The sequence below is a fragment of the Lepidochelys kempii genome, chromosome 8 (assembly GCF_965140265.1).
Source record: "Lepidochelys kempii isolate rLepKem1 chromosome 8, rLepKem1.hap2, whole genome shotgun sequence".
NCBI classification, from domain to species: domain Eukaryota; kingdom Metazoa; phylum Chordata; order Testudines; family Cheloniidae; genus Lepidochelys; species Lepidochelys kempii.
The window spans coordinates 70669014-70691851 of record NC_133263.1 but is presented as its reverse complement, the minus strand read 5'-3'; the positions used below and the strand labels follow the sequence as shown (position 1 = coordinate 70691851).

The 22838-nt window shown below is 40.6% G+C and overlaps 1 protein-coding gene across 5 annotated transcripts; it reads right to left on the bottom strand.

Moving 5' to 3' along the window:
• Positions 1-3762: 3762 nt before the first annotated feature.
• On the bottom strand, positions 3763-20899 carry DBT (dihydrolipoamide branched chain transacylase E2). 5 transcript variants are annotated; one of them, XM_073356923.1, is made up of 13 exons: positions 20823-20870; positions 16431-16556; positions 15668-15731; positions 14616-14739; positions 14363-14438; positions 13265-13446; positions 10380-10507; positions 9695-9938; positions 8382-8548; positions 7873-7950; positions 6527-6718; positions 6252-6323; positions 3763-4434 (listed from the first exon to the last, which is right to left on the bottom strand). In XM_073356923.1, the coding sequence occupies exons 4-13, from the start codon at positions 14680-14682 to the stop codon at positions 4267-4269; spliced, it is 1374 nt and encodes a 457-aa protein (XP_073213024.1). In that variant the 5' UTR covers positions 14683-14739; positions 15668-15731; positions 16431-16556; positions 20823-20870; the 3' UTR covers positions 3763-4266. The 5 variants fall into 5 exon arrangements, with proteins under 5 accessions (XP_073213024.1, XP_073213021.1, XP_073213023.1 ...); XM_073356920.1 differs by lacking the exons at positions 15668-15731; positions 16431-16556 and adding an exon at positions 18419-18457 and having other exon boundaries at positions 20823-20886; XM_073356922.1 differs by lacking the exon at positions 15668-15731.
• Between the last annotated feature and the right edge of the window lie 1939 nt (positions 20900-22838).

The window sequence follows — 22838 nt, the reverse complement described above, 5'->3', positions numbered from 1 at the left end:
AGGTCTATCCCCAGAGATTCTGTGCCCCTACGCTGGCTCAGGGGCCCCCCTCTTTGAGCTCCATGAAAGCACAGTCCCAACCTCAGGCATCCCTGGGACCTCCTGTGAAGTCTAACCCCTGCACTGATTCCCAATGGGCTTAAGGGAATTGTGCACCCGGTTCCCAGCTCTGCCTATCTTGCCCACAGCCCATTGGATCCCAAGAGAGGGCTGTCTGAAGAACGGGACAGAAACCACAGATCACTGTTTGAAATAGAATCAGTAAAACGATGTCCTCCTTAATGACATTGCCCAAAAGAGTGCTTGTGAAGACAGTTTTTGTAATGTGGATTCATAACCACTATGTCAAATCCTCATCAAATGGCCATGATTTCCTGTCACTACCAACCTGGGCCAGATTAGAACTGGTTCCATGTGAAGGTAAAAGGCTCCATAATCCATCACCAACCCCCTGATCCCTGTTCGTTCCCCCCACATCCATTTTTAAAGATACCAACTGTACTCACTTTTCATTCTCTAAGATTTTTCTCTAATCTAGTTATTGAAAACTTTCCCTGTTTCCTTCCTGATTTAATTAACTACTCAGATAATTAGAGATGATTGCAGAAGATAGACTGCCCATTTTGTTAAGGATTTGACAGACAAAAATAGAAATCTGGCTGCCTTTGCTGGCAGAGTAGTTTAATCTATGTAAGGTATTTCTAAGGCACCTATCATGTTGTATCATTCCTTCAGCCCTTCAATTTGGTTCTCATCCATGGTCATAAGGTTTTTCACATGCTTCATTTGGATTGCAGCACTACAGCAATACAATTGATGGTGAGTAGCCTTTAGTCCGTGTCCTTTTGATAAGTCTCACGAGAGGTAGACTCCAAACACTGCTTCTTTGTGATCTCAAATAGGAAGTAGAAGGTTTATTCTCCTGTTCAGGATTGTCTGCATGAAATTCCCAAATAAAAAGATCCAAAAGCACAAAGCTTGTCATGATATAAGTTTTATTAATAGAAAAATCAGATTAAAACGAATCTTGCCTTACACTGCAAAAGCTAATGCAGATAAAAACCAGCGTGCATAGGAACATGAGTAGTAGCTTACATTTCTGGTGTATATCCTCTCCCCACAGCTTTAGAGTTTCTTCCTCGCCCCCTTAAGCAGTTAGCACATCAGGGATTGGGTCTCTAGTCTCAAGTGTCTTGCATCTTCCCCCCCTTCCTTCTCATGGTCCCTCAGTTACACCTTTCAGGTTACTTATAGCTACTCACCACAGGGCCTTATCCACAAAGGAATTCAGCCAGATGTACCCTCCAGAGAGGAGATGAGTCTCTTATGAAATGTCCATTTTGACATCCCCAGATTGTTTGGTTACATTACAATGATTCTGTATTGTTTTTGCAACTCAACGTTCTCTGGAAAGTGCACGTACACAACAGTTTTTCTTTGCATCTTATTTACAAACCAGCATTCCCACTCTCCTAAAACAACATATATGCTATTTGTCCTGGGGGTGAAAACCTCAATCCTATTGACGGCCGTTTAGAGAGGATTTATCTAATTCTTATGCTCTGTTTACACAGATTCTATTTCATATCAAATAGTCATCTGTTACACCTTGGTATCTGAACAAACAACAGCTGTCATAAAAAGAACAGGAGTACTTGTGGCACCTTAGAGACTAACAAATTTATTTGAGCATAAGCTTTCATGGGCTAAAATAGCTGTCATGTGCAAGGTGATGACAGTCTTTTAGAGCACCGTAGCTGTTGGCTAGGTTATGGTAATTATAAACAATGGTGGTAAGCAGTTATTTGTTTAGTGATGGAAAACCTAGTCATGGCATCCTTTTGCAGGTTGTTGCTTCCCAGAAGAAAAGTCTTAAGAGTATGTAAACAATTCTACATACTTTCAGCCTACCAGAGTGTGGTGCAAGTCAGTTCTACAGAGTTATTACAAAGAGTTGTTGGATACCAGTAAATATTCTGAAACTGTGCAGGAAGTTTCACTGCGCTGGGCATCACAACATGGGGAATAGATGGCCAGCCCTCTGTGGAGAAAGAGGTGGTTAGGGACTATTTAGAAAAGCTGGACGTGCACAAGTCCATGGGGCCGGACGAGTTGCATCCGAGAGTGCTAAAGGAATTGGCGGCTGTGATTGCAGAGCCATTGGCCATTATCTTTGAAAACTTGTGGCGAATGGGGGAAGTCCCAGATGACTGGAAAAAGGCGAATGTAGTGCCAATCTTTAAAAAAGGGAAGAAGGAGGATCCTGGGAACTACAGGCCAGTCAGCCTCACCTCAGTCCCTGGAAAAATCATGGTGCAGGTCCTCAAAGAATCAATCCTGAAGCACTTACATGAGAGGAAAGTGATCAGGAACAGTCAGCATGGATTCACCAAGGGAATGTCATGCCTGACTAATCTAATCGCCTTCTATGATGAGATTACTGGTTCTGTGGATGAAGGAAAAGCAGTGGATGTATTGTTTCTTGACTTTAGCAAAGCTTTTGACACGGTCTCCCACAGTATTCTTGTCAGCAAGTTGAAGAAGTATGGGCTGGATGAATGCACTATAAGGTGGGTAGAAAGTTGGCTAGATTGTCGGGCTCAACGGGTAGTGATCAATGGCTCCATGTCTAGTTGGCAGCCGGTGTCAAGTGGAGTGCCCCAGGGGTCGGTCCTGGGGCCGGTTTTGTTCAATATCTTCATAAATGATCTGGAGGATGGTGTGGATTGCACTCTCAGCAAATTTGCAGATGATACTAAACTGGGAGGAGTGGTAGATATGCTGGAGGGCAGGGATAGGATACAGAGGGACCTAGACAAATTGGAGGATTGGGCCAAAAGAAATCTGATGAGGTTCAATAAGGATAAGTGCAGAGTCCTGCACTTAGGACGGAAGAACCCAATGCACAGCTACAGACTAGGGACCGAATGGCTAGGCAGCAGTTCTGCGGAAAAGGACCTAGGGGTGACAGTGGACGAGAAGCTGGATATGAGTCAGCAGTGTGCCCTTGTTGCCAAGAAGGCCAATGGCATTTTGGGATGTATAAGTAGGGGCATAGCGAGCAGATCGAGGGACGTGATCGTCCCCCTCTATTCGACACTGGTGAGGCCTCATCTGGAGTACTGTGTCCAGTTTTGGGCCCCACACTACAAGAAGGATGTGGATAATTTGGAGAGAGTCCAGCGAAGGGCAACAAAAATGATTGGGGTCTGGAACACATGAGTTATGAGGAGAGGCTGAGGGAACTGGGATTGTTTAGTCTGCAGCAGAGAAGAATGAGGGGGGATTTGATAGCTGCTTTCAACTACTTGAGAGGTGGTTCCAGAGAGGATGGTTCTAGACTATTCTCAGTGGTAGAAGAGGACAGGACAAGGAGTAATGGTCTCAAGTTGCAGTGGGGGAGGTTTAGGTTGGATATTAGGAAAAACTTTTTCACTAGGAGGGTGGTGAAACACTGGAATGCGTTACCTAGGGAGGTGGTGAAATCTCCTTCCTTAGAAGTTTTTAAGGTCAGGCTTGACAAAGCCCTGGCTGGGATGATTTAATTGGGGATTGGTCCTGCTTTGAGCAGGGGGTTGGACTAGATGACCTCCTGAGGTCCCTTCCAACCCTGATATTCTATGATTCTAAGTAAATTTTTGGGGATATTGTCATCTTCCATTGTCACTTGATACTAAGTACCTGTGCTAAGAACTTTCTATGTTTACGAGGACTAGAGGAAACATTAGCACCATTAAACAAAAAAAAGTCCACTGGACATCGTTAAAGATAATCATAAAGACATTTTATTTGTACATTATTTCTGCATAATTTCTTTCAGGAACTTGGAAATATTCCATTAGATTTGTTAAAATAAATTCCTGTTTTCAACCAGGAATAACTGTGATGTAACTTCCCTTCTATCCAGAATAAGCAGTTTAGAAGTACTGCAGACATGTAGATAACTATCTTTCGGTAATGCCAGCTTAGTGGCAGTCAGCACATATTATCACAGTCAGGCACTAAATACTTCCCCCCATCACATTTTGAAGTCACATCATGACCTATTAAGTATGACAGCCTCCCATAGAATAAATTACAGAACTACTAATTTTAACTGAAAAGAATGGAACAGGTTATCAATCGACTGACATAGGCTCTTGAGACCTTTCAACCACATAATATAATAAGAAAAGTACTAACGGGTATATGCTAGCATAGCTAGCTTTTATAATTATTGAGTTTAATCCCCAAAAGTTTAAGGATGTGTTCTGGCATTAGTCTTCTTTATTTAAGATCTAGCAGCATGGAAGCAGGCTTCTCCAAATAAGATTTCCACAAGTTAGAAAAACGGGCCATTGTAGCTCCATCAATAATTCTATGATCAGCTGACCAGCTCACATTCATTATCTGTGCTTCAAATACTTCCCCTTTACCATTAAATCGGGGAAGAACCTAGAAAGAACAGAAGGGAAGAAAACAGGAAGCTGATGAAAGAGAAACTAGACAAACATGATTCTTCTCTTAACAATTGCTAGAGTAGATATGGAGTAGTATTTCTATTAAGAGAATACAGATTTCCCCCCAATTGTTTGTGTAGTAGGTCTCAAACAGAATTACCACCTACCACTCCTAAGCAACCTTGCTGAGTTTATCATAATTCCTCCCTGACTCCAAATTATCCTGCTAGACCAGCGGTCCCAAAAGTGTGAGGCGCGCCCCCTGAGGGGGCATGAAAGAACATTTGGTCCTGGTCCCGGTCCCAGATCCGCCTCAAGCTGCAGCCCAAGCCTCGGCCCTCTTACCCCCGTCCGCGTCCCCTCTAGCTCCTCAGGGGAGCTGCGGTCCCACTCCCTGACCCAGAGGGCGCGGACAGGGGTAAGGGAGGTATGACCCTGAAAAGTCTGGGGACCACTGTGCTAGAGAAGTTGATTGAACCTTTGGTACTGAGGTGACACATGCCTCCCAAACCTTCCCTAAAAGTTCAAAAAGGCATAGGGGAAATATATGAAAAGAATTATCCACTGAAAAATGTAAGGGGGGAGGGTGTCTGTTTTGGTTTTTTGCTTGTCTACACTAACGAATGTACTTATCTGACTGTACAAAGTTCTTAGATAGACTTATATCTCTGGATCACATAACAAAACTTAAATATCAGAAGCAATTTGTTTCAAGTTTTCTCCTGGTTTGAAACCCGGCAAGTATTCTTTCTGAACAAAGATGGTATTATAAAACCCCTACAAATATCAGAATATAGGTGGCCCATTTCAAACAGTTGACAAGAAGGTGAGTATTTAGCAAGGGGAAATTAGTTTTTGTAAAAACAACGAGGAGTAACTGTTTGTCAACTGTTTGAAATGGGCCACCTTGTTTACATTGGCCTTATTAACACTAAAAAAGCGATTTCCACTCCTTCTTGTCAACTGTTGAGAACTGCCTACTTCCAACTTAAATTGAATTGGCCTCGTTAACACTGTCCCCCAACTTGGTAAGGCAACTCCCACCTTTTCATATGCTGTGTATTTATACCTCCCTACTGTATGTTCCACTCCATGCATCTGATGACGTGGGTTTTAGCCCATGAAAGCTTATGCCCAAATAAATTTGTTAGTCTCTATAAAGTGCTACAAGGACTCCTTGTTGTTTTTGCTGATACAGACTAACACCGCTACCACTCTGAAATCTATAAAAACATTGTAAGAATTCATTTACAAAGTTTACATGGTGTCCTCCTTCCACATCTTGTACAAAAAATGCTTTCAGTAAGAACAATGTACAGTAGAACCTCAGAGTTACGAACTGATTAATCAACCACACACCTCATTTGGAACCAGAAGTATGCAATCAGGCAGCAGTAGAGACAAACACCCCTCCGCCCACAAAAAAATACAATACAGTACTGTATTAAATGTAAACTACTAAAAAAATAAAGCGAAAGTTATTTTTAAAAAAATTTGACAATGTAAGGAAACTGTTTCTGTGCTTGCTTCTTTTAAATTAAGATAGTTAAAAGCAGCATTTTTCTTCTACATAGTAAAGTTTCAAAGCTGTATTAAGTCAATGTTCAGCTCTAAACTTTTGAAAGAACAACCGTAAAGTTTTGTTCAGAGGTACGAACATTTCAGAGTTACGAACAACCTCCATTCCCGAAGTGTTCGTAACTCTGAGGTTCTACTGTATCGAAGGTAGACTAAATGCGAAGTTTTAATTGAACATGGTCTTACTACAGTACAAACACCCGTGTCTTTGTAGTTAGATCAACATACATGTACCTGTATCTTTCCAAGAGCACCAATAGCTACTTCAGGAGGTAGTATCACTGGTTTGGCATAGGTACCACCAATCTAAAAAGGGAAACCAAGAAAATTAGCTCAAGAATATTCCTGGAGTGCCCATTTGCAGCAGCAGCATGTTTCTTGTCTGCTGTATTGTAATATTTGTTAGAGAAAACACTTTTTTCTGACAATTACATATTTATCAACGTAACAGGTAGCAGTTATTTTTTAAACCAATTTTTTTCAATATAAAACCTTTATTTTTAACTCACTGTGCCAATGTTGGAGAGAGTGAATGTTCCCCCAGTGAGGTCATTTGTTCCCAACTGGCCTGCAGAGCCCAAGGTCAGAAGGCGATTTAATTCAGAAGCAATCTCAAACACGCTACAGACCTGAACATTTTTCACATTAGGGACAATCAAGCCTTGTTCGGTGTCCATAGCAACTCCAATGTTGTGAGAAGCCTACAATGCATGCAGTTACAATACAGTAAGTTTCACGAACCAACCATAAGTTATATGTAAGTTAATGCAAAAAAAGGAAATATGAATTAGCTTTATTTTATACAAACTGAAGTGCTAAAATATTGTTTTCAGTATTTCCACAAAGGAAGTTTCTGTTCAGAATAAACCACACTCTATGCAGATTTGAATTTTTTAAAGACAAGTCTCTTTGGTGCTCTCCATACAATTATGGAACAGTAAAGGCAAACTCCAAACTGTTTTTGGGGAGTTTAAATCTAGGAAATTTAGGATCCTGAGTTCAACATCCCCTTGGAAATATTAACTCTTTATTCTGTTAACAAATCTGTGCACACATCACAACAGTAAAAACTATCACCCATGTTGGCAGTCTCAGCAGTGAGACCATGAATTTAAAGGAAACAGAGACTGAACTTGCCCTTTCATCCTCTCAAGTGATTCAGAAAGAGTAGGTCTCAGAGATGTGGGGTAAGACAGTACAAGGGAAGCTTGCACTGCTGCCACCTGTGCTGTATCATTTCTGTAAATATAGGAGTTCAGTCCTCAGGACCATCAACCCAGCACCTTTCACAAGCACAAAATAAATCCATGCAAAATGTGTATTCTGCATAGCCCTGACCACAAACTCCCTATATTTTATATATTGCAAGTCAAGCTTCCTGCTTTCTGTCATACCAAGAAAATCCTTTTTTTTTTTAAATAGAAAGGTGACTTATTTAAAACATCAGGGTTGATAGATAGAACAGTGTCACCATTGCCACAGTAACAAGACATTTCTACCCCTAAATTTTTATGGTTTATGATTTGGGACTGTTTGGCCCCTTGTCAGAAAGAAGAGCAAGAGATCAGGTTGCTAATATGCTAGCAGTGGCATGTCTTTCTTAGCAGGTGCTATATAAATAGCATCAATTGCATGAATGTTGCCCTCTCCATACAATCTATTTTGATATTAGATACAGGTGGTGGTGTACAGATCATTTTCCATCACAGTACTTAAGAATTGCTTTGGGCTCTGTTTTTTGTCCCTTTTCCACTAAAAAAAAAGTTAATTTATTTGTACTGAAAAAGAGCCCTATTAGATGCTTGGAGGAGCATTACTTCTTTGGCACAGGAGTATTTTCATAAATTGCACCAACCTTGTATGTGATATTTTGACAGTTTTCATCCACAGACGCATTAAGAATAGGATAATGCAATAATCCCAGAGAAGCTGCCTGTTAAATAAAAAAAACAATATTAACACGAAGGGCTCTCTTAATACTCTTAACACCCAATGGAGAAAGGAAGGGACAGGATGAGTGTACCTCAGGGAGCTTGTAATATCCAGAATGCAATCAACTGTTTGTCTAGGTTACTCTAATTTCTATTTTGAAATACTCTGGAGATCCATACAAGTACCTAGATAGGTAAAGGGAATGGGTTACTGTGAGCAAGAAGAGTTCTCACTGTAGAACTACAGAGGGTTTTTGTGTGTTGCTGATTGTAATGATGAGAGCGATAAAAAAAAAAGACAATTTATGAAAAGAGCTGGATGAAACTAAATGAAAAAAATGCAGAAGAAAAGCGAGTTTTTCCTTCCTCACCACTATGCCCTTTGGTGTATATGCCATCAGGAATCCTGTTCTGAAATGCAGCTATGACTCACCTTTATGAAGAAAGGCATAAAGGAGAGTTTAACTCCACGAACTTGTGCTAGAGGTTTCAATTCTTCTCTCAATTGAACGAGCTGAGTTAAGTCAATCTCATCACAATAACCAAAGTGAGGAATCTTCAGTGCAGCAGTCATGGTCTTTACCATCGCCTTGTGAAAACCTGAAAAATATTCAATGCTTTTATCAATAAAAAGCTTTTAGAAGCTCTAGAGTTAGTCAGTTTCTAATGTTCAGTTTTGTTTGAAAAACTATAAATCTTTCTTTCAAAAGTTGGGATAGAATCTACTTATGATCATTTGTGCTTGGGCACCAAATAACATTAGTACTACACCAAGAGCTACTAAAATAGCACTGGATACAACTGGATACTCTGAGTACCCTTCTCAGACCTGAAGAAGAGTAGCTCTGTGTAAGCTCAAAAGGTTGTCTCTCTCACCAACAGAAGCTGATCCAATAAAAGACACTACCTCACCCACCTTGTCTCTTTGTATACAATAGGAATTTTACCATGAGTGTGAAAATATTGACGGGGAGCCTCTTGTTATACACCTGAAGCAGGTACCCGATAACTTCAGTAATGAATTTATGCTGTCCCAAATGTTTGGAATTATCTCCGTATCCTAGCATCTGCCTCTAGATCATTCCTACAGGCTAACCACGTGTGCAAGACTCACAAACGTTAAGCTACATCAGTCTTTTCATCCTTTCTAGCGCCAATATTATATAACCGAGGAAAACACAAAATGCAATTTGCTCTCCCAGTGCATCTTGTCTTATCTGTGCCCCTCTTAGACTGGGAGCTCTACATGGCAAGACTGATTACATCACATATAAACAATCCTACTCATTGATCCTGTTAATAAATTACATAATGATTTCTATAGGAATAGTATTCACAATACTGTTTGAAGAATTCCAGAGTACATATTTCCAAAATTTTGCACAAAATGTTTTTAGATGTTCATAATGCACAGTTACAAAAACAGAATTTAAAATGAACAGGTAAAAGCCACAGCCCGATGCTACTAGCAGAGAACATGATGAAACCACACAGTGCCAGAGAAGAACACTGACAACCCTGTCTGACCACCATCTGAAAAATTATTTCAAACTCCTCCTTTTTGCAAAGCACACTTACCTTTCCCGATTCTCATTGTCTCCCCACACTAGTGTGATTACAAGATGAAAGCTGCCTCTCCGTCAATGGGAATAGGAGAATCAATTTAAATGTTATCATTCACTGACTAATTATTTAGAAGTTATATCAACTATGAGTGCTACATCATGATTGTGTTTATGTTTTTACCTGTCACAGCCTCAGTTTTATCTTTCCCTGCAAACACGATGGGCTTGGAAATGGGTATAGGAATTTTAGTTCCTTTGTCCTTTGGAGCGGCTGGTGCAGTCTCCGATTTTGGTAATGGTGGGATAATTTCAGGTTTTGGTGATGGAGGTAAAATAGCTCCCGTCTGCTTGGCCAAATAATTGAGAATATCTTCTTTAAGGATGCGGTTATCTTTCCCTGTTCCAACAACTTCACTCAGTTTAATCTGAAAAGTATATAACAAACTATAGAACTTTTGCTATATAGCACAAGTAGAGAAATTATATGTTGTAACTGGATTATAAATACGAAAATGTTACAGGTACTCGAGTAACATTCCTCAGGTTAACACCTTGTGACTTAGTATCTGCTCAAACACTATCTAAACTTTCTGAAAGACCTTGTGTGTCCTTAATTACATATGATTTAAAAGGTACTTTCTTCATATGGAAGAAATATTATGTACAAGCAGTTCACAGCTTCAACAGTGAAACACTATTCATTTGAAGCAAGCTATTTATCAACAACTTTTTTCATTGCTGTTCCCTGGCAATTCACCACCAGCTTTCAATAACACTAGAGTTTTATTGCCCTCCCAGATACAGTCAGACTAATATACAAGGAATGGATATAAAACAGAGCTGGCTTCAACAGAACACAAACCTACATTGTTTTCCATGGCAAGTCGACGGACTGCAGGGGTTGCTAGTGTTTTGTGGCCTTTTATCTCTTGGTGTGTGTGTTCTTCATGAGACACAGCAGGTGTCTCAACAACATCCTCTTCTGAGGCTACATCTGAAAATAATATAAAAATTGCTTTAACTTTACTACATTGCTCAAAGTGGTTTTGATTAAAACAGAGATATGTATACAGGTTATGGTTATGAATATATATATACATACATACATAGAAATATAGATATATACACACACACATAGAGACAGATATAGATATAGAGATATAGATATAAATTGTAATTGTAACTCTGGTTCAACTTCAGCATCACCTCACAACAGGGTGATTAAGCACTCCGGAAGGGAGGGTCTACCTCCCCAACCAGAAGAGACTGGTTTCAAGCACCTAGTCACTTCACCTTGAATGGTCTTGATCTAGAGATCTTGATCTGTTTGATCTTGTATTTAGCTGTGCCATACTGGGTATCTTTCTCAGATCTGAGGAAGAGCTCTGTGTAGCTTGAAAGCTTGTCTCTCTCACCAACAGAAGTTGGTCCAATAAAAGATATTACCTCACCACCTTGTCCTCTCTTTGGGACTGACATGGCTACTACACTGCATACACCTGGCCATTGTCCAGCCCAGGAGTAAACAATGAGGAATCATCAAAGCAAATGGGAACAGCCTGAACCTGAAAAGAAACCCAGTCTTCAGAAACTAAGAAAGGAGAGAGTTTTCTCCACTTTGAATATCTGTAGTGACTTTTAAAACGGATGGAGTTTGTACTGAAGATCATCCAGAATTTGAAGTGCTGTCTCAATCCCTCCTACAGGTAGGCTGGGAAACTGTTTAAGGCAACAAGTAACTCTTATTAGAAAAGGGATTTTATCTGATATGAAAGTGAAAAGCTTGAGGTTGTGTCTTTATGTTTTCTATGTAACTTGTATATATGTTTGCTGTTCCTTACTATTTCATCTTTGAATCTGTGGTTTTTCTATTGAATAAACTTTGTTTATTTTCATCCCAAGCAGGTGCCTGGTGTGCAAACTGTGTGGAGCGTGTATGCCATAGTGAGCTAACTGGAAGAATGGGTTCATGGTTTCAGGGGTGATGAACCAGAGGGGAACAGTGCAAGAGTCTGGTAATTCAGAACTCAGGGAGGATTTATTGGGGGAGACTTGGGACAGGGAGGGCTGTTGGTATCTTCTCTGCAAAGAACAACTACACTGGTGAGAGCCAAGTTAAGACCATATGCTTGTGGGCAGACTACTGGTGTCAGGGAATTGAACCCATAGCTGCACAGCACAAGTTACAAGGCAGGTAGTGACAAAACTCCTTACTGGTCTGGATGGACCCCAAAACACCACAGGAAACCTTATAAGAAAAACTGTCCATTTTGGGACTTCTTAAAAACAATCACTAGATCAAATCAAGCAGTTTTGTCATTTTTTAAAAACATACTCAGAAAGAGAATTAACCTCAAGAAATTATGGATTTTCTAATCTCTAACTGACTGTATGAACAGTAAAAAAAGCCCACTCTAGTGTAAAAAACGAAATGATTATGGAGATAAAACTGTGTTTAAACATACATAGTTTTTTTTCTTTTGGCAGTAATACTGCTAGTAGAGTATTTCACTTTACCTGAAGTAATTTAAATGTAATTAATACATTTAGATGTGGATCTGAAAAATACACAACAGTGTTAGATATTATTGAACTGATTAATGCCACATCAAGTTAAAAAAGCTTATTTGCAAATAAAGATTTAAGGTATCTATGTGATATTTAAATAAATTACTGAACAGTCATTATTTTATTTGAAATTCTAGTTAATCCCTTACATTTTACTCCCTAAAATAAAAGATAGCTCAGAAGTGTGTGTGTTCTGACAAGTAACAACAGTTCCAACAAAGGAAACCGTCCCGAGTGTTGAAGTTTAGAGGTGCAGTTATTTACATTTCTCTAAAATATTGCTCCGCTCAGAAGTTATTGTAATTCTCTCCAATACCTTTGGAAGCCAGAAGTCTGGGGAGAGTGTATACTTTGCTACTGTGTGATTTGTGGCATTTGCCATCATCATGAAAAGCAAACAAATAATAGCTGCATATTTACCGTCATATTGTACATAATCCAAATTATAGAATTTGGACTATCATAAATTTACATAAAATAGATTTTATTATCCTTTTCACAAGTATGTTTCCTTATTGTGGTTTCACTTGAGATTATCACTTTAGAGATTTAGGGTAACATTTTACAAAACATCTCAGTGACTCTGAATGTCAGTAGGACTTAAGACTAGTAAATCATCTAGGTTCTTAAAAATATTTCACCCTTACAAGTATAATATAATTATTCAACAAGACATCTGGTGGACCCCTAAGATAACCAATACTTAGTTTTATTCCCCTTTCCACAAAACATAGCTAGGTTGGTACCAGATACAAAGATATTATGCAAAGCTGGACCACTAATTTATTTTTACTGAGTTCAGTATGGAACTGTTCCAAGACTTGGAGCTCCCTCTCCCGCCCCCCCCGGCGGGAGGGCAAGCCAGCACTCACAGCTCCAGTGCTGCGGGTGGGAAGCCCCGAGCCTCCATAACTAACACTAACACACACATGGCGGCGGGTGAGTTGAACGCGTGTGGCCCATGGGACGGATGAAAATGAGCAAAGGGCTGGATCTGGGCTGTAGGGCTGTAGGTTCCCCACCCATGGTGTAGTTTCTTATATACAGAAGTTAAATTTTATAGATTTTAATTAAATTCATTTTCTGCAAAAAATGTAATCTTAATCTTGAATTCCCCTGGATATCTGGATGGTTTTGACAACAAAAATAAATTAATATGCAAGAGGAAAAGTGTTAACAATACCTTTCAGGGCATCAGTTTCTATGTCCACTAATGGTTTTCCAACATAAGCAATTTCATCTAGATTATAATGGAGTTTTCTAATGATGCCATCATAACGACTAGTGATAGTGACAGAAGCTTTATCACTTTGTACTTCACAGATGCTATCAAACTGAGACACACTATCACCTTCTTTTACATACCTACGGGGGGGAAAAGATAGGCTTACATAGCACATGAGAGTAAAATCATACTGGCTCAATGTATTCTTTTAATAAACCCAAATACAATTAACAGTATAATATAATGTGTTGTTTAAACTGTGAATGTATTCTTTTGTATACCTCTTGCCAGCCTATAGACAGGAGAACTATCTTTGATATGCAAAATGTTACCATGACTTGGGATTCTTCCCCACAATACATTTGTTCTATCACTTTACTTCAAATATAATAGTGTTCTCTTGACAGTATACAAACCATTTCTAACTAAAAGCCTCATGTTCAGTGATGAAGGTAAGTTTCATTAATTTATAGCACAGGTTGGTCTGATCCTGACAACATGAATATGTGACAGGGAAGCTCTGCAGTTGGAGAGTCTATCTCCTATTACAAAAGTGAAGTACACCTCCAGCTGACACTGAGCAAAAAGCATTCCATGGCTGCTTTCCCCTTAGTGGAGTCTCCAATTCTGTTCAGTCAATTTACCATTGAGTTTTTGGGAACGATTTCTGTGCTAGGTTCTTCCATTTTAAAAGAAATTATGGGCCTAACTGAGGTTTTCCTAGGCAGAAGCTCCTTTCCAAAATTCAGCCTAACACATGTGGCCTAAACTTAAACCTCCTGCACCCCGAAAATAGTCATTGTGGAAGGAAGAGAGAGTGCTACCTTCAGCTGTAATTAAATAATGGACTCTCCCTCAAAGCAGTCCATGATGAGGTAGAACAATAGAATATTAAACTCAGATTATACAGGGCATGGGTCTTCAAAATGTGGCAAACATAATTCAAAAAAGCCTACACAGGTAACACAAAAAGGTTATTCACAATCTATTAATAATTAATGTAGACATTAAATCATTTTTAATTTCTAAGTATATTAGTAAGAAAATTAAATTTACCATTCTTTCACAGTCACCTCTGTAATTCCTTCTCCAATATCAGAGAGCTTAAACTGGACAATTTGGCCATTTGAAACTTGAAATAGATAATCAGACAAAAATAGCAAGTTAAATATTAAATCTAAAATACCAGCTAGAAAAATGTCAATGCAACAAATACACTTGATTATGTACTAGTAATTAGATGTAAACCACAGACTACTAACATAACGGGAGTGTAAAATAAGTTATTTAAATATGAAAAAAAACTTACTAGCAGATGTTCTGAACAATCTGTGTTGATGACTAAACTTGAATGCAGATTTGTCAAATATGCTCATGTATTTGGACTTTATAAAGCGAACACTGCTACATGATCTAATATGGTGAACACAGATCTGGAGGAAAAAAATCTCAAGTATTAAGAAGGTGGTGTCTTAAGTTACAATTGAAAACATTCTATAAAGTATACAGATTCTAAATTAGCACAGTCTTTATTTGTCATATGTACTTATATAGTTTTACTAATATAACACTTGGGAGTTCAAAGACATCAAAATATCAAGCACTTTGTCATTACTAGATAAAAATCATGACAAGATTTGGCATCAGATATATAGCTGCTATTGTCTCTAAGCAACTGGCATATGTTTTACAAAGATTACATACACACACACTAAACACAAGTACTGCCATTTGAAATATTCATATGCAAAATGCATGCTGGAAAAAACTTAATGTGAGGGAAAAAATCTGTACATTTTCCTTTGTCTTTATAGCAATCACAAGTTGATCTGAGGTGCTAATTAGAAAGTAATTGAGATTATAAGGCACAAACAATTGCCTTTCCATTCCCATTTAAAATAATCTAAGATTGGCACATACCTTCAGGTAATTATTCTTTAACATCAACTTTATTAAATTATTTTAGCATTGGGTATAATTTGCTTGTTTTCTTTAGATCTGAAATTATATTCAGTCCAGAAACCTAATTCAGGAGTCAATACAATAGTCTGAAAAGTTCTTTGATATAAAGGCATTGTAGTCTCAGAAGCTGTAATTCTGGATAAATGCCTATGGGCCAAGAGTGCTCCCACTGAAGTTAATGCGTGTTTTATCACCTCAATGGCAGTTAAATCAAGCCCTTAGAGGCAGAAACCAGTTTACTACTTTAGTATGAAACATATTTATTTAATTTTTATTCTGGTTTTATGTTGTCTAAAAATGATCCAGAAAGCTAACAAAGATAACTTTAAATAAATTAACTGCTGAGATTTGCTACCTAAAAACAACACCAAAAGACAAAACTCAGGTGCTACAATGTACCTCAAGTGGCTCAGATTATAAAATTTGGAAATTATCTTCTTAGAGGATCCAGAAAAGAGAATACCTGCATGGGAAAGTTTGCAATTATGTGTTTTAACTTAATATTTTTTCCTCTCTTAGTTCAGTCAAATAGAAAAGCATATTAACTTCCTATAGACAAAGCATATTAAACTTCTCCCATAAACTAGGAAAGGATTGGTTTTAAATAACACCTTTCATAAGAAAGGTAACCCAGAATACTATGCTATATTGAATTAGGTACTGTTCGCGTATTTCTTATGCATATTAGTATAAATAATTTGATCTGATATATAAATACCTATAACTGTTTCCTTCCTTTCCAGAAACAACATTTACATTGTACAGGCTAACTCTTACAACATTCCAATGTCATTTTCAGCTATCTTTAGCTACTTGTTACTGAGACAGTCTCTGTTGAGCCAGAATGAGTATTTTTCTAATTCCCCCTATCAATAATATCCCTTCCTGTCTATTTTCATGACAAAAATTCAGCAAAATAATATTAAAGACGGTAGCTGTTGTTTCATGAAAGCATTTAAAGTTCATGGCAAGTTAGATTACATTCCAGTAAAATGTGAATGACTTTTCTGCCTTGATTTTTCGATTTTTTTTGGTTACGTTTACATCTCTCCACTTGCGATCATGGCCATATTGTTTGCTCAGTAAGGCTTATTCATTCAAAACATACAATACAATTCTATTCCCTTATAAAAACCCTAACTGGAAAATGCTCAATATTTACCTGAATAGATGATTACAAGCAGCAGCCTCAAACCTCTGAACTATCACTAAATCTGAAGTTTCATGAATGCATTCCATTTGATTTTAACATTAGGTAACCATTGAAGATAGTAAATTAGTACTGTCACTGCCAAAAAAACAGACTGGTTTTGGTACAGAAGATTTTCAGTCCTGTCTTGAGTTGACATTTTTAGGAATAATTAAAAACGAATGCAGTGTTTAAATGAAATCTGTCTTTGATTTTTAATACTACACATTCTTTACAAAAAAACTTGGTGCATTAACATATTCAATGAATCATCCAGCATGTAGTCTCTTTATACAGTAAGGTGTTCCTTTCTTAACAGCTCAAATCCATGGACTAAAAATGCTGGTAATTTCACTGCGTAATATCATTATAGCAATATTGTTTTATTAAACAAATTCCAAAATAATTTATTATGTCATGAAATAAGAGATTCACCCTATTAATCCTGTACTAGGTGTACCATTTAAATAATCCAACAGATATAAGAATGTTAATCACATACACTGATCTTTATAGGATTGGGCCTTAGTTAGAAACTGAGTGGAAACAAGCTTTGTAGGCTAGCTAAAGCCAGAAAATATTTATGAAAACAAGTGCTTGACACACAGGGTATGTCTTTACTGGTTGATTGGCATCCAGGTCTGAACACCAGAGTTAGCCTAGACTGGGTTTGAATGTTTCCATAGTAAAGTCATACAAATGTTACTGTGTCCTCTCTGTTCCTGCACTCACTTGTGTGTACTTGGGGGCATATCCATGGTTCTTTGTGCTGAGACACTAAGATTCCTTCCCAGTCAACTGTGGGAGAACTTGTCTGTCCTTTGAGGGGCCCTATAGGAAGGGTATTAGAGGACTACCAGCACTCAAGTGATTTGACCTGGATCTTCTCTGTAGAGCAGGCTGGTTTCTGCCCAAGTGAAAGCAGCAGATTCTAATCTATACCCTCAGCCATATAAACTAGACCGGAGGTGAAGCACCTCCAAACCTGGGTCACAAGTTTTTCTATAGAGATGATAAGGGGGTGCGGGCTAAAATCTGGGTAAGAGCTCAAGTTGATTGCACAGGGAAGATATACCCATAGCGATATTTATATCAACACTGCCATTGTCTGACAATTACAGTAACACAACAGTCTTCCCATGCAAATGTTAAACATATTTCCAGAATGGTTCTGTTGGCCCAGTTTTGCTCCTAGATTTCTAGATAGCACAGGGGCCTATTGTACCTTTCTCAATCTATGGCTGTCCAGGAAACTACACTGCTAGCTTCACAACAGCAGTTGATGCCATATTCCCCTTCAGGCTTGATTACCATTATATACTCTACTTAAAGTTACTACTTAAGTCCATGTGGAAGCTACAGTTAGTGGAGAATGCTACTACTTTCTTCATATGTGGGGCACCTGAAACAACACATGTGCTCATAATTTTGTGTTGACTGTTAGTTTGCAGGTACAATACAAGTTGTTGATCTTTACAGACCTGAATTAAAGTTATGGGACCAGTTAAATTAAACTACAAAGCACTCAATCTCAAAACCCAGTCTGAACACAGTGTGTTCAGTGTAGGGCCTTTCAGTGGAGGATGTCTACTTTTGGAACTCACTTGTCTCAGCAGTCTCTCAGAACTAGAACATAACTGAACTTCAGGGCAAGTAATTTTTGAAAAAAATACTTGTTTAAATTTTGTTTTGCATACATTTTCTATATTTGAAAGTGCACAGCTGCCTTCATAGAAATCAGTAAAATAAAAATTGTATTACATAAGTTGAGGTAAAAATATATTTACTGAATCCTGACAACCCTCATGACTCTTTTCAGTGGATGTTTTCAGGAAGAGAAATGGAATGTCTTCCAAGAATAAGAGAAAATGCATGCAATTAGGTATCCAATATAAACACGCAATGCTAAATTACAGACCAGATAACTCTCTGATGCAAATAGACAAAAGAAGCACTTTTACCTTAACATAGTTTTCCTCTGGATATGAAAAGCAGGCAGCCTGATTAGATGGAAGATTAACAAGACAATGCAGAAACAAGAAGCGGGAGTTTTCAAAATGCTTTGACAATTACAGTGAGTTGATTATTGTCTAAAAAATGGTTGATTGCTAAACTGTTTATTGACAATTGTCACAAAAATCCTTTGTTACAGTATTATTAAGTGAATCCTAAATAAGAGGGAAAACTTGATAGGTCTGTGACTAGATGGAGCTGGATATAATTGTTTATAGCTTATAAAATGCTGTGGGGACAAAAAATATCCACTTCTCTCACAAAGCAGGATATATGTTGATTTTTAAATGGTTTTTCATTTGGAAAAGCTCATGAGATATTTTCATTTTTGTGAAGTTCCACACAATGACAACAATCATATAATCCTAAACCAATACGCTTCAATAAAAGTTACAATATAGACAGTTGCAAATACTGAGCATTTTGCAAAAACATTTTTAATTGATGAGATTACAAGTTTTATTAAAAGCAGACTGTTTGAACCCCTCTCAGTAAATCAGGAGGCTGCTTATTCCAGCTCTGAGGAGCTACACATACAACACGGTTGCGACGCAAAGACACAAACACAAGGATTCTATATAGGGATGTATTAGTATATGAAGGGAGTTGCCATCTCTGTGGGATATATAGGTGATACAATGGGACAGATAACTGTGAGGCTCACCTAAAGAAGGGTATAGCTGGCTTATGAGAATACGTATTTGAGATGTGGATTTCCTTGTAGAGATGTTTGTATATTGAAGAGATATGAAACAGTAGGGAAATATCTGTATTGGGATGTCTGGGCTGGTGGGTTATGGGGTGGGGAGGGGTTCACATTGGGGTGTCTGAGCTGGGAGGCTCTGGCATGGGGACCACACTGGGTTGTTGGCTATGGCAAGAGACAAGTCAGCACAAGGGAGTCTTGGACAGGAGCTATGGCACAGGGATGGGTCCACATGGGTATCTGGGACAGGGGCGCTCTGGGGTGCCGGTGACAGGTCTTCACTGAGGTGTCTGGGACAGGAAGTATGGCCTCCGGGAGGGGTTCGCACAGGGATGACAGGGACAGGGGCTGTGAGAAGGAACAGGTCTGCACTAGGGTGTCTGGGACAGAAGGTATAGCTTCCGGGAGGGGTTCGCACAGGGATGACAGGGACAGGGGCGACAGGGGCTGTGAGAAGGAAGAGGTCTGCACTGGGGTGTCTGGGACAGGACGTATGGCCTCCGGGAGGGTTCGCACAGGGGTGAAAGGGGTCAGGGGCTGTGAGAAGGAACAGGTCTGCACTAGGGTGTCTGGGACAGGAGGTATGGCCTCCGGGAGGGGTTCGCACAGGGGCGACAGGGACAGGGGCTGTGGGAAGGAACAGGTCTGCACTGGGTGTCTGGGACAGGAGGTATGGCCTCCGGGAGGGGTTCGCACAGGGATGACAGGGACAGGGGCGACAGGGGCTGTGAGAAGGAACAGGTCTGCACTAGGGTGTCTGGGACAGGAGGTATGGCCTCCGGGAGGGGTTCGCAGAGGGGCGACAGGGGCTGTGAGAAGGAACAGGTCTGCACTGGGGTGTCTGGGACAGGAGGTATGGCCTCCGGGAGGGGTTCGCACAGGGGCGACAGGGACAGGGGCTGTGGGAAGGAACAGGTCTGCACTGGGTGTCTGGGACAGGAGGTATGGCCTCCGGGAGGGGTTCGCACAGGGATGACAGGGACAGGGGCGACAGGGGCTGTGAGAAGGAACAGGTCTGCACTAGGGTGTCTGGGACAGGAGGTATGGCCTCCGGGAGGGGTTCGCACAGGGATGACAGGGCCAGGGGCGACAGGGACAGGGGCTGTGGGAAGGAACAGGTCTGCACTAGGGTGTCTGGGACAGGAGGTATGGCCTCCGGGAGGGGTTCGCACAGGGATGACAGGGACAGGGGCGACAGGCACAGGGGCTGTGAGAAGGAACAGGTCTGCACTGGGGTGTCTGGGACAGGAGGTATGGCCTCCGGGAGGGGTTCGCACAGGGATGACAGGGACAGGGGGGACAGGCACAGGGGCTGTGAGAAGGAACAGGTCTGCACTGGGGTGTCTGGGACAGGAGGTATGGCCTCCGGGAGGGGTTCGCAGAGGGGCGACAGGGGCTGTGGGAAGGAACAGGTCTGCACTGGGGTGTCTGAGACGGGGGCTGTGGGTTGGGACAGCTCCAAAGTTACGCGGCAAGGGGAGGTGTCTGGGGCGGGGGTCTCTCCACTGGGGACCTCCCTCTCTCCCCTGCTCAGGCGGGGCAGGAGGTGCCAGAGGCAGCAGCTCCCCGGCGGGCCCGCGCACTTGAGAAGGCGGGGGTGCACGCGCTGCCTGTCCCCTCATCAGCTCAGAAGGCGCCCCCCTTACCAGGCGCCCCGCAGTCCGCCCGCAGCTCCTCAACGCCCTCACTGCCGCCATCTTAAACAGGAAAGAGAGGGAGCCCCCACTACGACCCCCCACACCTCCCACCTGTCCACCAATCAGAAGACAGCCTCCGACACAGCAGCCAATCAGGGGGTAGAGGACTACCTCACTCCCACAGCCAGTCGGTGGTCTAGGGAGCGGCAAGGTCTTGGGGCATCAGTTTGTTAGGGCGCGGCGGAGCGTTGTGAGTCGGGGCGGGCAGCGCGTGAGCGTGGCTGGGGGGCGAGAGGGCGTCCCCCAAAAGGTGACACTGCTGGGGAAGGGACTTCGGGGAGACTCGTACCGCACAGCACGGGGCGGAGGAAGGAATCGTGGCAGCTTCAAACGGGCCCGTCTCATCCACGTGAATTCACAGCGTCTTAAGTTCACCTGTGCCAGAGTCCCCACGCCCATGATGCTTATACCACCACCCAAGGTGGCCCGCTTTCCCTGGGTGTTGGAAATGATTGTCTTTCCCACGCCCCTGCAGAAAAGACACCCAAAGGGGGTCGCGGGATGAAACTGACTGCTGTAGCACTCAGTCTTCTTCAGTGATGTTTTACACCGATTGAACTGAGCACCCGCAAAGGATGCTGTCAGTGCACAAAGTCAACAAATTTGGGGGGACGGGGAGGATGACGGTTTTTCTTTGTTCCTTCAGTTATAAGGATTTTAGAGGTTACCTAATAGTTACAAAAATATCAGATTGAAATATGACTATTAAATGGAATTTCAGTTTTAAATTTCATAATAAACATTAAAGAGTGGGTGATTATCAAATAAAGAAAGTTGGTATTTCTTATTGTTTTAGTTTTTTAAACTCTTTACTCTCTGAGATTATTTTTATTTAATTCAATCTTCTCGGAGGACAGCCCTGCAAATCCGCAGATATCCGCTTTATATCTGCACCCGCGGGCCATTTTTGCAGATCATGGACGGATGCCGATCCAAATTTTATATCTAACGCCCTGCAAATCTGCAGATATCCGTGGATTATTTTTGCGGATCATGGATCAGATGCGGATGAAAATTTTGTATCTGTGCAGGGCTCTATCTTGGAGCTTTCACAACAACTGAAAATGCATACTGTCAAAATTGTCCCTTGTATCTACACAGTAAGACCTTGTCTGCATACAGTGTTCCTAATGTGGATGCAGTTATATTGGTGTAAATGTGCTTATAACAACATAATTTCTTCCTAGGAAGCAGAATAAACTAAATCAGTAGAAGCACATTTACACTAGTATAACTAGTGTAAATGTAAAAAATGTAAAAAAATGTAAAAAAACTTCAAATCCAGACTCCAGGGAGAAACTGCTGAATTGGAATTCATTTGCAAATTGGATACTATTAATTTAGGCTTAAATAGAGACTGGGAGTGGCTAAGTCATTATGCAAGGTAGCCTGTTTCCTCTTGTTTTTCCCTACCCCCCCCCCCCAGATGTTCTGGTTTAACTTGGATTTAAACTTGAAGAGTGGTCAGTTTGGATGAGCTATTACCAGCAGGAGAGTGAGTTTGTGTGTGTATGGGGGTGGGGGGATGTGAGAAAACCTGGATTTGTGCAGGAAATAGCCCAACTTGATTGTCATGCACATTGTGTAAAGAGTTGTCACTTTGGATGGGCTATCACCAGCAGGAGAGTGAATTTGTGGGGGGGGGGGGGGGGGTGGAGGGTGAGAAAACCTGGATTTGTGCTGGAAATGGCCCACCTGATGATCACTTTAGATAAGCTATTACCAGCAGGACAGTGGGGTGGGAGGAGGTATTGTTTCATATTCTCTGTGTATATATAAAGCCTGCTGCAGTTTCCAGGATATGCATCTGAGGAAGTGAGCTGTAACTCAGGAAAGCTTATGCTCTAATAAATTGGTTAGTCTCTAAGGTGCCACAAGTACTCCTTTTCTTTTTTCTGAAACTAGTATAACTGCATTCAAACTAGAGGTTGTACTGGTATAACTATTGCAGTAAAAAAAATCACC

Coding starts and splice junctions, on each gene's coding strand:
- DBT (XM_073356920.1), bottom strand. CDS start 20,873: ATGGCGGCAGTGAGGGCGTTGAGGAGCTGCGGGCGGACTGCGGGGCGC. Junction 14,439..14,615: donor ATTGTTCAGAACATCTGCTA/GTAAGTTTTTTT, acceptor ATCTATTTCAAG/TTTCAAATGGCCAAATTGTC. Junction 6,324..6,526: donor CTCTCTCCAACATTGGCACA/GTGAGTTAAAAA, acceptor TTCCCTTTTTAG/ATTGGTGGTACCTATGCCAA.